The sequence below is a fragment of the Lygodium microphyllum genome, chromosome 6 (genome assembly GCF_053477565.2).
Source record: "Lygodium microphyllum isolate KBCC chromosome 6, Lygodium_microphyllum_v1.1.10, whole genome shotgun sequence".
NCBI lineage: Eukaryota > Viridiplantae > Streptophyta > Polypodiopsida > Schizaeales > Lygodiaceae > Lygodium > Lygodium microphyllum.
In genome coordinates, this window is record NC_141140.1 from 8,815,321 (window position 1) to 8,833,730 (window position 18,410).

The 18,410-nt window shown below is 43.3% G+C and overlaps 1 protein-coding gene and 1 non-coding gene across 5 annotated transcripts in view; one reads left to right on the forward strand and one right to left on the reverse strand.

The window, feature by feature from the left end:
* Positions 1-1,625: 1,625 nt before the first annotated feature.
* The window catches only part of LOC148034291 (arginyl-tRNA--protein transferase 1-like), a 42,885-nt gene continuing 26,100 nt past the window's right edge, over positions 1,626-18,410 (reverse strand). For 2 of the 4 annotated variants that reach the window (XM_087679229.1, XM_087679231.1), the window contains exons 6-7: positions 2,372-2,618; positions 1,626-2,223 (exon numbers count right to left, since the gene is read on the reverse strand). In XM_087679229.1, the coding sequence (XP_087535355.1) occupies positions 2,101-2,223; positions 2,372-2,618 (370 nt within the window). In that variant the 3' untranslated portion in view covers positions 1,626-2,100. Of the gene's footprint in view, positions 2,224-2,371; positions 2,619-18,410 lie in introns of those variants that run through there. The other 2 variants (XM_087679228.1, XM_087679232.1) reach the window with 2 other exon arrangements.
* LOC148034292 (U6 spliceosomal RNA) lies at positions 5,346-5,448 on the forward strand. Its single transcript, XR_015691245.1, has one exon. It is a non-coding gene; the product is annotated as a U6 spliceosomal RNA (small nuclear RNA).

Sequence of the window (18,410 nt, forward strand, 5' to 3'; positions counted from 1 at the left end):
TTGGAAATTTACATCTACAAGCTCATTCTAAGCTTGAGGGAAAGTGTTGGAAGCTATGTCATAGGCTAAGTCTATGCCCTACGCTTGTATGAAATAAAGTAAGCTTGTCTAACGTGACCTAAAAGTCAAGTATCTATCCATTGTGGAAGATAGTTGTACAAGCAATGGATAATGAAAGAGAGAAAAGAATGAAGATGAAGATGAAGATGAAGATTGAGACTCGTCCATTAGCATAAAACATGGTTATGATTTATATTCAAGTTTTTGAGCAGTCACAACTACACTTCCAATCCCCCATTCACTACTTGTCAAGATCACTATTGAAGCCTATAGTAACAAGAGCAAACAAACTAATCAACCATGGCTTATCTCTAGCTTTGTATACCTTTCTTTTTTTTGCAATTATATTCCTTGTTCTATCCAAGGATTAATAAACTCTAACATTGCCACAACTACACTTCCAATCCCTCGTTCACTACTTGTCAAGATCACTATTGAAACCTATAGTAACAAGAGCGAACAAACTAATCAACCATGGCTTATCTCTAGCTTTGTATACCTTTCTTTTCTTTTGCAATTATGTTCCTTGTTCTATCCAAGGATTGATAAATTCTAACATTGCAAATGCTTAGTATTGTGATAATTGTGATAGACCCCTAGCAACAAGGGGCAACACTAGGGGGCTTACAACTCCTCTTACTAAGGCAAAGTGCCCAAGCTGCACACTCCACTAAGTGCATTTACTCATTTCAACTTCGACTCAACAGTCAAGCCCAAATAAGCCATCTTCTAACTATTTGGTTACTAAACCCCATCAAAAAGCTGATCATTTGTTTAAAGTAGGCGATATAAGGAGTCCACAAATCACTGCTTGCTTTGTGAAGATATGAGCAAGCACATACACAATGTATATCTTCTAATTGTGTGTTAAAAGCATAGTCTGAATATTGCTTGAAAATTTTATTCCAAGACTCCTATCTTTGAAAAAAGGCCAATATCCAAGGATCCAAGAGCCCCAGTAGTAACACACGACACAGACACTAGCAGGGCTTGAAATTTACTCACAAGATCAGATGTCAGCGAAAGAGATCCACTATGCTAGACAGCTTATGATTGCTCGATCAATTGATACATGTGAATGAGCTAATTCTCAAGATCACGTATATAGTATCACCTTACCGAAATAAACTAACAAGTTTGAGAGAGCAAACCCATGTCAGAGTACATCACTTGCATTATCGTGCAGCAATTTAGCCAAGCACCCTTGGAGCACTGCAACCAGATGAATGGCATGCTGTTACAGGCAATGCTAATACAATTCTAGATAATCCTAGTACATCTTCCACATGGGATGTGTCGAGATATTTTGCCACATTCAACCATTACTGAACCTCCCTCATTGGAGAATATACATTGAAATGCAAGAATCCAAACCTGGACATTGATTAATCATTGGAATTCCAACATCCTTTCTTGCTTACTGCCAACATAAAGTAATATACAAGAAGCCAAGAAATGAGATGAAGCCCCTTCAAATTTTGACTACCACATCATTCCGGAAAATAGAACATCTATCAGCCAATTATACTTTTCAAATTGCATCCAAGCATAACAATGCATGATTCCAGTTGCTAATCTAATCATGATCTCCATATGTTGAAATAGCATCAAATTTTTGGCAATCTGAAGGTGCGATGCAACACATTCAAGTGGCTTGTATATGTAAAGCTAGATGTGCAGCCTGCATTTTACAGATATTTAAAACGGCAAACACCATCCAAGTTATTTTTGCAGGTTAAATTGTTTCATGTGTTGAGGTATGCTCATTCATCGTGGCAATAAATACAAAGTTCTTGGAGTGTTGGGTGTGGTTAAAGTGACATCATAAGAATCAGGATCTTCATACCTTCCACATAATTGATCACAAAGTTGATCAACAGCCATTCATATTTGATCACATACCTACCCTGTATGAGTGACTAGATAACATATCACAAGTATATACAGTCGTATTTTGGCATATGCTGCTCATACACCTTCAAGTCAGGCCTTCAAGCTCTTCAAACAACTGATTTGGAGAGTGGATGAGCGAGCAACAAATTAGTCTAAGGCATATGCCATTCTTTCAGCCAAAGGAAATCCCACATTTCTTATGTAGATCCGAAGATTTGATACCAGTGAATTCATATGCTCTTGTGGCACTCTCACAACAGCTTGAAAATCCTTCAAAAGCAGAGAATGAAAAGGCTTCAGTATCCACAAAGAATAATGACAAACCAGCAGAGTCAGCTATGATAAGTCCCTTAAGCCTATAAATTAATCATCATCATCTGCAAGCAGGAAAACCCTATGGCACCTTTAATCAAACTACCTGAAGCCGCAAGTACCAGTCACCCAGCTTCAGTAAGACACCGCTTATATCTGGGATGTCCTCAGTTCGAAGACTGAGAACATGAGAACTTGGCCCAGGACATTCCTCATCTGTATCACCAGAAGTAGAAGCTTGCATAAGTTTGCTTTCAGAACATTGCTGCGTTGAAGAAGCGCTCGAGCATTCTGAGAGGCAAACATAAGGTTGTTTGTCAAGATACGGCCGAGCGACTTCAAATGGTACCCACCTGCATGGTGCATAACAGAATGTGTTGAACATAAAGATTCAAGTACAATATACAAATCACTCATCATTCATTGTGATTGTGCCATTTTCTGCCTTAATAAAAAGTAAATGGTTATTTCATATTTATAGCCTTTTTAGGTTGTATTACATCGCCAGAGAAAAGTGCCCAAACAATCATTAAATGTCTTCTCATGCTAATGACAACTCTGACAGTCTTATAAGATACTCATCTCTGCTTGACACATGCAAGTCTGCAATGTATTATCTAGCAGGGCAATCCCAGCCGATGTTTCATCAAAGTGGAGGGAATCTAACAATAGGAAGAGAAGCAAAGCACTTTCCCAGTTTTGGGTGCTGCCTTGGCAGCAGTTCCACATGGTGGCACACAGGCAGCAAGCAGCAGGCGTAACAATAACAAGGCACAGCCAATTGGGTGCCAAGTCAGCAAGTGGGTATGACAGGTCAGACAACTGCTGCAGAAGAAAGGGGCTGTGAACTACCTCCCACCTCTCACACTCACTGCTTGTTTGGCCCTCAGGTTCTGTCCTCTCTCTTGACATTGTACAGGCCTTTGCACAAGATGCACCATATTCTGGAAATCCGTCAAATTAGATTTTTGCACTTTTGACCATTAAATGAATCCCTTCGTATTCTGCAGCCAGCGCTCTGGTCTTGCTTAGTGACCCCATCCACTACTCATTACACCCACTTCGAGTAGTGCCTTGAGCACCCAAGTCGATACTTACAGAAGACGACGGCATCCAAGCGGCATATTTCTTCTCAGCCTGAACCTAGATCTCATAGTAGAGGGGCATTGCAGCATGCATTGCAGTTGGACCTGTGTTTCACACCAGAGGGGACAAGGCTGCAATAGTGTCACCTTGCAATGGTTGTCATCAAGTTTGCATTTTCTGCTTCACATTGTTGTTAGATTTCATCTTGGATTTTCCATTCCTAGTTGCCAAACACGTTGGCGCTTAATGTAGTAGCCTCGACAGCATCCCAAACAGACACACCACAAGGGTGTGCACCCTCTACATGAGTCATAATAGATCTCTATGTCTATCAACAATGTCTTGCAATAGCATACAAGACCATCCTGTCAAAAATACCTTTAAACATATGTGACCATGGATTCTCCGCCTTTGGCCAAGACCGTCAAAGTGTCCCCTCATGTGAGCTCGGACTAGGAGCCAATCCCACTCTCTCTCAAATAATAGCCCATTACGAACCTAGATGTCAATCCCAGCTCCATGATTTGAACCTTCCAAAATTTGGTCAATGGTCAGGGACGTCCCTCCTCTAGAACATGTGCACCTACATACCTATATAGATGAGACTCAACTGCCCCCTCTCACTCTCCCTCTCTAGCACTCGAGAGTTGTAAGGGATAACCGCATCACCTAGACTAGAAAGCAGCAAAGGAAGGGGCAGTCAAGCCCTTCCCTCCGTCTGAAGAAGTGGACCCCTTCTGTACCTTGGACTTCTCCTAGGCCAAAGGATCGGAGTTGGAGTCTGAGGAAGAGGATAACTCATCAAAAGAGCCCGCATCCCACGTCTTCTTCTCCTTCTTCTTCCATGAGGAAGCCAACTCCTTGCAATCCTTCCGCAAGTGTCCCTTCTTACCAGGTTTTGGAATGAAGATATAAGGAGATCAGAATGTGGAGAAAATAGCGGTGGGATGGGAGGGAGTTAAGAAGTGTGGCTTACTTGCTCAAAATGAAATAAATGGTAGAGATATACCTAATGAAGGGTACCTGCTTTGAAAGCCTCCTCTATTAAAGTTAACATACTGGAAACCATCCGGATCTTGCACACCAAAAGGAAAAATAGAAGAGGGTTTTGGTTCATACGACTCAAAAGGGTTATATAAACCCGACGTAAGGCTTGGCTGTGATGAAGGAGATGAATCACCAAATGCACCAAATGTCGTGGTCCCTCCAAGTTCAGAGAGATGGCCAATCTCACCAATCGGTCCAGATGGAGTAGTAGCACTCATTGGAGGAGTGTACACCGAGCTGTATGTGATGCGTAAGTACTCCTAAAACCCTTCACTGTAAGATGACCAAAACCAAAAGAAGAAGATGGTAAAGGTGAAGGTGAATCTGCCGCCTCCTCGAGACCATAATGTCTTCTCAAAGTCTCCAATGATGGAGAACCTTGATAGGGCATCATAGGATCCCTAGAAGAAGGTGCCTAAGACATTATGAGTCAGAATCAAGTTGCATGTGAGCCTCACACAAAGACTAGCCTCCACAATTGCCGCTGGATACTCTTTAGAAGAGCACCAGCTCTAATATCATGTGAAGATAGGCCAAGGTTTGCACAAAGGAAACACAACATAAAATGCAGAACGCAAACGCAAAACTCAAAACTCAAACACAGAGACAAATACAAAGAGAAGAAACTCTAAACTGAATGAATACTATAAACGAACATAAGAGTGTACAAAATGCCCAAGGGCAGAGCAATGGAGTATTAGAGAGTGGCATCCACCGAAGATGGATCCTAAGTGCTATGACCACCAGTCGAAGTACGGAAGACAAGAAAAACACTAAACGCTAATCACCCAAGGGTCAAAAGACTGAGACAACAATAGGGATGATGCCTAAGGCAATGGGTGGCAGCAAAGATTAAAGTAGCACATGCAATTCACATGTAGTTTGGTCTCTGAAAGAGAGAGAGAGAGAGAGAGAGAGAGAGAGAGAGAGAGAGAGAGTCATAGAGGGTCTCTTCGGAGACATCTGATAAAATTGGAACGATACAAAGAAGATTAGTATGGCCACTGCGCAAGGATGACACGCACAAATCGAGAAATGGTCCAAATTTTTGCCCTTGCTTTGGATCGTCCCTGGTAGGACTAGGACCTTGCAGGTCGGCTGAATTTGGAAAAGGCCTCAGCTAACCAGGTGTATCATCTTCTGATTAAAGATTATCAATGGCTAGTTACTAAAGCTAATACTATATGGGGATTGCGTAAATCTCAGTCATGGTGAAAGGAAACTGTGATGGAGGACTCGTTGAACAAGATACCTTTCAAATGCAAGGTCTTTCTTTGGAGGGTGATGATTGGTAGTCTTCCTCTTGCTTCAGCCCTTTCCAAGCGTTGAATCTCCAACAGTAGTTGTTTCTTTTGCACCACTAGTGTGGAATCGGCCCGTCATTGATTTATTTTTTGCCCTCTTGCTAAGAAAATCTGGTTAATCTTGTCAGCGGTTTGGCGAGTGGTGGTTGGCTTCTTTCTAAGCCCTTTTGATTGGGTTTTTGTACAGCCCAAATACCCCACACCGGCACAGTCGCATATGAAGATCTTGTTTCTCTTTCTTAGATACTGGGGCTGCTGGCACAATTGGACCATTCGTAATGCTTTTCTTTTTTATTCAACCTCCAATGTTCAGGGACATATTGCGAGGCTTAAAGGCCTCTTGCATTGGCAGATAGATCTCATTCGGCACTCTGGCTTACTCCCTCAAGAGGACTTACTCCCCTGACATATGGCAATTTCCTTTGCATCTTTGCCATGACTTTTGTAACATGACTTTTGTAACTCTTTTGTTGTTTAGTACTTTATAAATATAAAATCCATTATGAAAAAAAAAAGAGAGTCATAGAGGATGCAGCTCCATGGTGGAGAGAGAAGAAAAGAGAGAAGGGAAAGAATGAATGAATGAAATATATATTTATGTCAGCTAAGGCCAAAAATAGCCTATGGGACAATCATGTACAATTATAATCGTCATTAGACATCAAAGTGTAATGTGCCAAATGATAAATAGTCATATACTGTGCAAAGAAGCTAAAGTAGTGAACAGTTTCTACATGACTTTTGGAGACAGCTACATGGCAACTTCAAGCCTAGGAAGATCTCTCTCTTTCTACGGCTTCTAGCCTATAGGAGTTTAGCAATTGCACTTAGCTTGGATATGGCAAGGTCCCAGTGGCATGTGCACGATGTGGTGAACCAAAGGAGACAGAGAGATATTGCCTATGGGGCTATCTAGAGCCCAAGAGGTTTGGAGGAGAGCTCTTAGGATAGTATTTCATGGCACTGCAAGGTCCATGGTGGCGACATGGGGGGCTACAGCTTTGGTGATAGACAAAGGTAGACAAAGGTCCAACGTGCAACTATGAGGACATTCAAGGGAGCACTTCTTTTCTCATCATTGGACAACATCTTAGAAGGATTCCTACCCCCGATTACTCACAAACACAATGGACTCAAGGGCATTGTCATAGATGGGACCTGATTTCCAACATTATAGCTTGGTTTATTTATATGGATTGAGACATGTAGTCAAGTCATTGATCTTCAGGATATATCCACTTAGAAGTCTTTTTCAAGGGTTTGGACAGAGATGGTCCATACTCTCCATGGGAAATGGGAGAGGATAGGGGTGGCTCTTGAGGATAAGGAAGAAAAGAGAGGCTTTCCTACAAATTTGTAATTCGGTCACCTTCTTTCATACTACCCCTCAAATCATCTGGCATTTTAGCCCATCGGACTCCTTGTTCACACAACCATTGTATTTTTTATGTACTTAGTTACTCTTCACAAAGTTCCCTATACTTTGCATTTACCTCAAGGGGGACTTTTCTCCGAGGTGTTCTTAATAGACTTCTCTTTTCTTAGAAAAAAGAATAATATAGTGCCCATATAAACAAGAAGAGGATGGGGTGGATATATGGACCAATATATGGCTGTCAAAAATAATAGGTATGCTCTGAAACCGTGTCAAAATAAGCGACAGTACAAAGAGATAGCAGGGTTTGCGGAGAGTAAACACAGTGTGTGTATGGCAAACACTGAGAGATAAGGGAAACTCAAAAACACGAGAAAAACATGGTGATGATGCACTAAATCATGCTATGAGAAGAAAAGTTGATACAATGGAGCCGAAGCTCAAAAGATAACTGCACTGTCCTGTCTAAATCAGGCGGCAATATTGTGGGAAATCTACACAGCAAAGGGAGCAAAACGCAATTCTCCGAGTAGTGGGCTATTGAAGTAATCACAGAAGGTGAAGGACAGTTGTTGAGGGAGTAAACCGCAGTCCTTTGATGACAAGGAGTGACCTAGGCAGCAATACGCAAATCCCAAAGTGTCAAAGCTGTCAAACACAAGGAGAGCAGCCCAGATATCGATGCTAGGTGGATAATGGTGATGCCAAATGATGGAAGATGAACCAGGTGACAAAAACGCAAGTCCCAGCAACCTCTATGATAGACGAGTGACGTCAAGCGATGGAGGAGCAGCAATGTTGCAAAAACGCAAGTCCCAGCAGCCCCTATGATAGACAAATGGCACCAGGTAATGAAGGAGAAGCCGGGCTACAAAAACGCAAGCCCTAGCATCCTCTGATAGACGAGTGACGCCAAGTGATGGAGGAAGAGCCAAGCTACAAAAACGCAGGTCCCAATAGCCCCTATGATAGATGAGTGATGAAATCACTGACACTCAATGATGGAGACTAATGCCAAAGGCTAGGATGCTGACACCAAGTTGGAGATGATGATGCCAGGCAAGGAAAAGGCCTCCAGACTAAAAAACACAAGTGAAGGTGGAGCTTGAAGGAGAAGGGTGCTGACGCTAAGCAGATGATGGTGACGCCAGGTGAAAGATGCTCCAAACACAAGGCTTGATACTGGAACACGGTGCTTGAAGCAAAAGAGAAAGGGTGAAGGCAGCCACAAGCCATGAACCACAATGTCCTCCTGAAGTGGTGTGAGAGCAGTGGGAAGGGCTAGTGAGAGAAGTGAAGGGTGTCTAATGACGAAAGAAGAGAGGTGAAGAATGACTGAAGAGTGGTGGGGTGGTGAAGAATGAATAAAGTGACTACCTATTTATAGACATAAGCTATCTAGGGTGATGCACCACTGTGTGAGCGCCCACTGAAAAAGTGGCCAAAATGTGGACACCAACCTTTTTTGGGGCTGTCAGTGCAAAACCCTAAATGAAGTGTGTAAACTGAAGAAGTGGTTTCTCAACACCTCCTCTCACGCCCAAAAAGGGATGAAGAAAGACAAGCGAAGAGAGATAAGATGAAGAAAAAGAGGATCCCGAAGATCCAATATTTCCACCCAAAGCGTAACCAACAGTAAGGAATAGTAGATGGGATGAACTGTAGACCCCGACTCCACCTCAAGAGAAAAGGCACTAGCTCCGTAACTCCATGCTGGAAGGAATTCGAAGGTCTCATCACAAAGTCGCGGCTAGATCTCCAAGGCCTCGATCTAGGTGGTCTCTGAAGATCCTCGGTATCAACAAGATAAATGACTACTCAAGGACAGCCATCCCTTTTTGTGGCCAAAATGTGGACACCAGCCCTTTTTGGGGTTGTCAATGCAAAACCCTAAATGAAGTGTGTAAACTGAGGAAGTGGTTTCTCAACACCCCCTCTCAGGCCCAAAAAGGGGTGAATAATAAGGAGCAAAGAGTGATACGATGAAGAAGAAGAGGATCCCGGAGATCCAAGATTTTCATCTAAAAAGTAACCTATAGTAAGGAATAGTAGACGGGATGAACTGTAGAACCCGACTCCACCTCAAGAGAGAAGCCACTAGCTCTATAACTCCATGCTGGAAGGAATTCGAAGTTCTCATCACCAAGTCACAGCTAGACCTCCAAGGCCCTGATCTAGGTGGTCTTTGAACATCTTGGGTATCAACAAGAGAAATGACTGCTCGAGGACAGCCATCCCAAAAGATTAAATGGAGAGTAACGAACTTTGGGATGAGTAGGTGCCTCCCTAGAGGGTGGATACGTAGGGGCCCCCTCTAAAGCCAAAGAATTAGAAGCCCCCTGCAAAGAGAGTACATCCCCCTTTATAAGAGATATGGAATCTAAAAACTCATGGATCACTGACTCTGAATCATCCGATGATGAAGGAAGTACCGTCGAACATACCGAAGAAGATATATGGGGTGTCAAACTCCCAGAGGTGTCCTCTTGAACCTAAGTAGTTAAGGGTGGGAAGAGGTGAGGCTCATGCGGAGCCAAGTCCAATAATCATTGTCTCTCGGGGGAGCGGACTACAAAACCGCACATTGTCCAAGTGGCATTCTTGAAACCCTAGAAAAAGTAGAAGCAACTCCATAGTGCATTGTGGCGGTCGCAATGAGGCCGTGGTACCAGTCAAATCTCGATCCTCCTGGGGCTTGAAAGGGCTTAGTGCGCATCGGATGCATCTTATTGCCTTGAGCATAAAAATCTAAAAGCCAATGCAAAATAAACTTTGTGGCCCAAAAGGGAGAGGTGGCACAACAAGTGCCTGGGGATAGACGCATATACTCCGGCAAGGTAAGGAGCAAAGGTCCATGGTGGCAAGTATCGGTGGGGGTTCCAATGATGCTGGAAGAGAAGCCATAACACTGGAGTGTCAACTTGTAAAAGGAAGGGTGGGTGGAAGAGGAAGAGAAGGGTATCTCTGTCTTCTGGTGATGCAACAGAAATGAAGGGGAAAATAAATAGATGATGCCAAACCCGCAACTTGTCTTTGCCTTCTCTAATAAATAGGGTCTTTAGCTCTCTGAGCTCCTGCACTCTAATACCATGTCGAAAAATAACGGATATGCTCTGATTCCATGTCAAAAATAATTGGTAAGCTGTGACACCATGTCAAAATAAGCGACAATACAGAGAGATAGTAGGTTTTGTGGAAAGTAACACAAAGTGTGTAGTGTACAGCAAACACTGAGAGAGAAGAGAAACTCAAAAACACAAGAAAAACACGGTGATGATGCATTGAATCATGCTATGAGAAAAAAGCCGATACTATGAAGTTGAAGCTCAAAAGATAACTGCACTGTCCTGTTTAAATCACACGACAGTACCTATGGAAAATCTACACAGTGAAGGGAGCAAAATACAATCCTTCGGACAATGGGATATCAAAGTAATCACTAGAAGGTAAAGGATAGTTGTTGAGGAAGCAAACCACTATCCTATGATGTCGACGAGTGACTTGGGCAGAAAAACGCAAATCCTAGAGTGTCAGAGCTGTCAAACGCAAGGAGAGCAGCCCGGATGTTGATGCCATGTGGATAATGATGATGCCAGATGATGGAAGATGAGACAGGTTGCAAAAACGCAAGTCCTGACAGCCTCTGTGTGACAAACAAGTGATGCCAAGTGATGGAGGAGGAGCTAGGCTACAAAAACGCAAGTCCCAACAAGCCCTATGATAGATTAATAACACTAGGTGATGGAGGAGAAGCCATGCTGCAAAAACGCAAATCCCAACTGTGAAGGAAACTACTAGGGTTTGTACTGAGGAAACACTGAGTGTACGATCACGATAGAAACACAAAGAAACAAACATAGACACAGAAAGCAAAACTTAAACCCTAAATGCAAAACTCAAAACTTAAACACAAACAGAAGAAGGGAGAGAAAAACACAACTCTAAAGTGAATGAATACTGTAAATGACTGTAAGAGTGTACAGATACTCAAGGACAGAGAAAAGTGTCTGAGAGTGACGTCCACTCAAGACAGATTCCAAATCTGTGACCACCAATCGGAGTGTAGGATGGAGAGGATGCAACAAACACAAGTGTCAGGAGGACCTCGGGCACCAAACGCAAACTAGACAGGTATGAAAGAGGGCTGGCAATTGTCGCCTGATGAGGAGGAGCTATTGCCTAATGGAGGAAGCTGTCGGCTGGAGAGAAGACACCAAACGCAAGTTGTAGATGCAGTCACTAGCTGCCGCTAGGTGATGAAGAGGTCCAAATGCAGCAGCAAAAGGTCACCTCGATAAGGGAGATGGGCTGCCAGTGGTCGCCTACACACTGGAGGTGCAAACGCAGCAGAGGGAAGGTGCGGCAGCAATCACTAGGATTGGACAACCACGTGTGTGTGGACTAATGGCTGAAATCTGCACTCAAGGGTGAGAAACCTACACAGACTGGATAAGGCTAAATGGGGGTAGGCTGTCTATTTATAGATATTGAAGGGTGCCCCAAAGAATTAGGGTTTTTGGGGGACCACTAAAACTCTCTCAGACTGTTCCCCTTTTAAGGGTTTTTTATTAATTAAGTGTGTTTTGGGGCTGTCTAAGAATGCTAATCAGCTAAAGAGTGTGGTTTAGCTCAACACCCCTTCTCAGGCCCAAAATTGAGCCGAAAGGTTACACCAACCACTTTGATTTTTACTTACCCCAAGGCGTCCCACCCCAAAGCAACCAAGGCATCGGACAAAGGGTGCACGTCGGCTACCCAGTGGCCTACCAAGACTACAAAGGCAATGGTTATCTTACCAAGGGAGTCCAAGTAGTCACCCCAAAGAGGACAAGGCATCGGACAAAGGGTGCACATCGGCTGCCCAATGGCCTACCAAGCCCTACAAAGACAGATAGAACCACATTGAACTTTTTTTTTTTTTTGGTTTAAAGTGAGAGTTAAAGTTTATGGGATGCAGCCAATTGAGTAACAGTGACCCAAAAAACGAAAGTAGGGAGGGTACACCCAACACATCACAAAATAGTACAAGCTTACCCATCCACTCAAGGGTATCGATGATGATGAAAAAAACAGTACAAGCTTACCCATCCACTTGAAGGTGTCAATGATGAGGAAAAAAAGGTGATGATATATCCATGTGATAAAGGAGTATGGTGGTGTGGTGACAACGGCCACCATTGGTAACAACTTAGAATCCGCTCAAGTGGTGCTCTGCACAATGAGATACAAAGTATGCCACATGCTGAAGAATGCTCATGCAACAAGTGCCACTTGGGCATTGTCCCTCGTGGAAAAATTGTTCACTTGTCCAAGCACCCTAGTACAAAGATGATAAAATCATGCAATGCAAAGGGGAAAGATACAACAAGGGGGGAGAAGTCGATATCAAAGACAAAGTGCCAAAGCCTATAGAATACCAAGAAGGATAGGAACCCCCTCTCAACCTGGATGTAGATGCCGAAGGAGGAAGAAAAGCCTAATGTCAATCTTCGTGTGGTGCCGAACCCATGATAAATGGAAGAAGATGATGATGAAAAGGATGAAGCACCCTACTCGAAGAGCAAGGTAGAAGTCACCGCCATAATAGCATCAAGAGAGATGTTGCACGATCCGTCTCGAGAGGGAAGATCTCCATACTGGAAGAAGAGCAAGCACTCCTAGAATGATGAAATCGTGAAAGGAATGGCGTGCATCCCCACGTCTCCAACCCAAGAAGGACCAAAGCAAAACTGCAAATTAGCCCGACTGAAATACAAAACCTTGCAAAAGAGATAAGAATCTACAAGTACAGAGGTCAGTAGTGAGATGCTCCAAAGCAAAACATAACAGAAAGAAAAAGCTAACTAAAGTACAATGCAATTAAGGTATATGTGTGTGAGTAAATGCAACAGAAGACATAAAAATGGAAAAGCTAAGGACAATGAATTCTATGGGCTGACTCTAAGAGTACAAATCTAGAGACATGCTAGTCTAAGAGAATGGTCACCATCACATACGCTCAGTAGTAGCAGATCTCTGCCAATGAAATGCTTGACAAGGTGGAGAGGGAGCCCCACTGGATTGTGCAGTCGCAGCAGTCTGCTTAGGCTTTTTAATTGGGAGACCTTGGGCCTTGGAGTGACACTCCTCATCCACATGGCTTGATTTCTGGCAATGTGTGCAAACTGATTTTTCTTAGGGAGTTGCTGCCAGATAGGTCTTGATTCTTTGGTTTGGTCTGAGGAAGAGGTGTCACCCTTGGATTGGCTTGCCTTCGCATCTTGCAAGCTCTAGCCACTGTTAGTTTTCCCTCCCGAGAAAGAAGCAACCAACCCCCTCTGCTCGCAATAAGGCTGTGATGAGGATTTCTTATGGACTTGATCACGCAGCCTCGCATAACGCAAGAACTAACACTCAAACTCGTAGGTCGACAGTCTAGGCTGTAAGATGATGTGTTGGATGAAATTGAAGTATTTTTCGGGCAACTTATTCAAGAAGAATGTAACATGATCATCATCTGACTTCGAAGAGCCAGTAGTGGCGAACTCAGCAAGTAACTGCCTATATTCAGCCAACTTGACTTTCAAATCATCCCCTTCCTTAATAGAGAACTCTTGAAGCTCAAAGTCGAGATTTATGTGCCAAGTATGATCTCTGGCCATATAGCGGTCAAGAAGGTGGCATCAATGCTCTGACGCAAGCGGGAAGTGTTGTAACTGAGAGTGAAACTCTGGAAGCAATCCCTGCATCAACTCAACATTGGTTGTGGCATTGCAGGCTCTCCATTGACGGATGTAGTTAGGGTGAGCTAGTTGAGGGTCCGGCATAGGCTCTAGACCAATGACAAGATCCCAAAGACCCTAAGACTCAAGCACTTGTTGCATGAAATTTGACCAAGTGGTAAAATTTGACCCGTTAAAACAAGTCTTATCCGTGAAGGCATTTTTGGCCGTTGCACTAGGAGTGGTAGTGCTAGGCGATGGATAATGAGGGAAAGTATAATGTGGATAGGATGGGGGAGTGGAGTACACTCAGGAATGGGCCCCAAAGTACCCACCAGGCATATGTTGAATGTGCAAGGTGGATCCAAAGGTAGGGATGGGTTGACTAGGGATGGGCACGAGAGCCGCATGAGGAACCCAAGGAGGTGGGATGGGAACTTGTGGATCAAAAGATGGAAATCCCTGCATAGGTGTAATCCAAGGAGAGTCTGAAGATGCACCATAAGCTGAGGATGGAAACCCCTGCATCTGAGTGGTCATGTGAGATGTGAATCTAGGGGTAGTGAGGGGAATGCCCATCACAATCATACCAAGTGCTATGAGTGTGCTCATTTGCAGAAAGATGAGAGGCATTGTGTTAAAGAGTGGCATTCCCCCTAACGAAGTACCAAGGTGCAAAGAGGTGAAGAATGGGGTAGAGAATAACGAAGTGCTAGGAGCAGAGATGGAAGATCCAACCCCTAATGTGTGTGATGTGGATGTGGAGTGTAATCCAACGTTTTGGAAAGATGATAAGACGTGATCAAGGTGTGATGTAGAAGAGGGTGGAATGGGAGGGAACTGAGGAGTGTGTGTGTTACATGCTCAAATGAAACAGAAGCTATAGATGTACCTGAATTAGGTCTGTTTCGAGAGTCCCTCTCTATTGAAGTTCACATACGCAAAGCCATTTGGATCCTGTACCTCAAAAGAAGAAACAGGCGAGGGTTTTGATTTATGCAACTCAAAAGGATTGTACGAACCTGACACTGGACCCTGCTGAGATGATGAAGATGAATCACCAGATGTTCCAAATGCGGTATATCCTCCATGATAGGAGAGGCTGCCAGTCTCATCGACCAGTCTGAATGTGGTAGTAAAACTAGTAGGAGGGGTGTAAACATCACCATTCTTGTTGCGATAGTACTTCTCAAAGTTCTCTCTCATGTAGGTCAAATCTGAAATAGGAGTAGAAAAAGAAGGTGACAGTGAAGGTGGAGTGTCATCCTCCTCATTGAGTCCATAATGCCATCTTAGGCCCTCCAATGATGGAGAAGCCTGATAGGACATCATAGAAACTGGAGAAGAAGGTATCTGTGACATTGTGATTCAGTTATGAGTCATATTGTGTGCCTCGCACAAAACCAAGCTCTCCACAATATTCGCAAGATACTCTTTACAAGAGTACCGGCTCTAATACCATGTGAAGAAAAATGCTAGGGTTTGTACTAAGAAAACACAAAGTGTACAATCATGACAGAAACACAAAGAGACAGACACAGACACAAAAAGTAAACTCAAACCCTAAACGCAAAACTCAAAACTCAAACACAAACAGAAGAAGGGAGAGAATAACACAACTCTAAAGTGAATAAATAATGTAAATGAATGTAAGAGTGTACAAATACTCAAGGGTAGAGCAAAGTGTCGAAGAATGACATCCACTGGAGACAGATTCCAAGTCTCTAACCACCAGTCGGAGTGTAGGATGGAGAGGATGCAACAAACACAGGTGTCAGGAGGACTTGGAGCACACAACGCAAACTAGACAAGTGTGGAAGAGGGCTGGCAGCTATCGCCTGATGAGGAGGAGCTATCGCTTGGAGAGAAGACACCAAACACAAGCTGTAGATGCAATCACCAGCTGTCACCAGGTGATGAAGAGGTCCAAACATGGCAGCAGAAGGTTGCCTGGATGAGGGAGATGGGCTGCTAGTTGTTGCCTACACACTGGAGGTGCAAATGCAGCAGAGGAAAGGTGTGGCAATAGTCGCTAGGGTTGGACAGCCACATGTGTGTGGACAGATGGGGCTGAAATCTGCACTCAAGGGTAAGAAACCTGCACAGACGGGGTAAGGCTGAATGGGGACACCCTGTCTATTTATAGATGTTGATGTTGGGTGTAAAGCCCCTTCGGATGTAGCCTCCTGCATGTATAAACTTACGGGTGTGAACATACCCTTTACTTGTACCCTAACATATAAATACATTTTTATTATTTGTGTACCGTACAACACACTAGTACACTCTTACTCAATTCTCTCAGCTCTCTACTCTATCTCTATTGACTCCAAGCTCGCATTCTGGTCAACACTCAAGTGCAACAAACCAGTATCAGAGCTGTTGGTTACAGCATTCGCGCTTCCCAAGAGTGTCAAAGGTCGCAACATAGAATCAAGCCAACGGACAGCACTCGACACATTTAGCAAGTTGAGCTGAAGTAAAGAGCTGAGAAAGAAGCAATCAACACAGATCGCACAAGCGACCTGTGTTGATTGCTAGTCAATGCTGGTGTCGTTGGTCGCACAAGTGACTAGCAACACCAGCATCGACTAGTGAGACCGACGTTCACAAGACCAGCGGGCAATCAGTCACGACACACGAGGCGAGTAAACAGTCGACGGGGACCAGTGGGCGACCAGTCAATGGCACACAAGGCGGACTGCTCGTGACAGGTGACAGGCGCCGGTGGGGCGCAGTTTCAGGTCACGCGACGCGGGGGCTGGATGGATTGACGTTCGTTAGATGGGCAGGTCAATGGCCCTTAATTTTTTATTTAAAAAATCAGAAATTTCAGTTTGTTTTATTCCCTCTCTTCCGGGTGTTCGCGCAAGCAAGCACAAAACACAAATCTATGCAAATCTATTCTTCGAAATTTGGGACTTTTCCCAGATTGGGTGCCGGACACATGTTTCAATGATTCGTAATCCACAAATTGCAAACATTGAGTGCACGGGTTTCAGAAATTTTGGGGATTTTCAGATGTAAGTGAAATTTTTGCTTGATTGAGCCAATTTCTTGGAAATTTGTGCACTCCTGGACCCTGAAATTTGGGGCTTTTGCAGAATTCGTGAAATTTCTGCAACATTTTCCCACACTTGACCCTCGGGAAGATATATTGATCTAATCGGTTCAGATTTGTCAGTAAGATTTTGGGGGTTTTGCTGAAATTTGAGAATTTTGGCAAAAATGATATCTGAAATGTACATTGGAAACATTGTTGATGCAATCTTGGTGCTATAAGCAGTGAGATTCATTCCCACTTGTGAAATATTGAAGAAATTGCAGAGAATCTTGGTTTCTTTTGTGTATTAAAAGTACTTGGTCACACACGCAGCAATACATATGTTGAGCAGCTTTCATTGAGTTGATGTATTGTTGAACAATCATTTTGCAGTAGTCTTAGTGATCATTTGCAGATCTGAGATTATTGCAAATGTACTTTTGGTGATACTGCTAAAGTGGGAGTCACCTGGCAGTGATGTATGCTTTGAGTATATGCTGAAATTTCAGTTATACTGCTGAACCTCATCAGTTCTACTGTTGTACATGTACTTGGACTAAACCTTGCTCTCATTGCCTGAAAATTTGGGCTGATATTAACCGAACATTCAGCTCGTTGTTTGTTGTTATAAATTGCAGGATTTTTTCTTGGGTACATTGCTGAACAATGGCTGCAAATGCTTCAAGCAACAGTGACACTAAATCCCTTCTTGAAATCAAGAGATTTGATGGCATTGGTTTTGACTTGTGGAAGGACAGGATGCAAGGCATTTTGTTTCTCAAGGATTGTGATGATGCTCTTTTGGAAGTCAAGCCTACAACTATGACAGATGGGGATTGGGCTAGACTCAACAAAAAGGCCATTGCATACATTAAAATGGCCGTATCTGATGATGTACTTACAAACATTAAGCGTCTTGATACAGTTTATGCCATATGGAAAAAGTTGATGGACACTTATGAAAATACAACTACAATAAATCAAGTTCACCTTATGCACAAGCTTGTAAACATGGAGTTGGATGAGTCTAAACCCGCATCAGAGCATCTGAGTGCTTTCACAGGGATTTTGAGCCAGTTACAAGACTCTGGTTTGCAGCCCTTCAATGATAAATTGAAGGCCATTTTCTTGTTGGCGAGTTTGCCTAATAGCTGGGAGTCTTTGGTTGTTTCATTGAGCAACAATCCTGCTTTAACCTTCGATGGTGTTAGAGGCTCTATTCTCAATGAGGAGATTAGAAGAAAGTCTAGGGAGAAAGCAATGGTTTAGCTTATCATCTGAGAGGCAGATCAGAAAAGAGGGGTAATGCAAGAAATAAGGGCAAAAGCAGGAGTAAAAGTAAGGGCAAACAACAGGATGTCACTTGCTATCAATGTGGACGTAAAGGGCATAAAAATCACTATTGTCACTCCTACAAGGCAGAGCAAGAAAGAAAGAAACAGCAAGGAAAGAAAAAGAAGGATGACAAGAAAGATGATGACAGTTCTCCCTCAAAGGAAGTTGCAAAAGCAAATGTTGCATCTAGTGTGGTTATTGAAGAACTCTCTTGACACTGGAAATATACTTGTTACAGCCTCATGTAATGATGC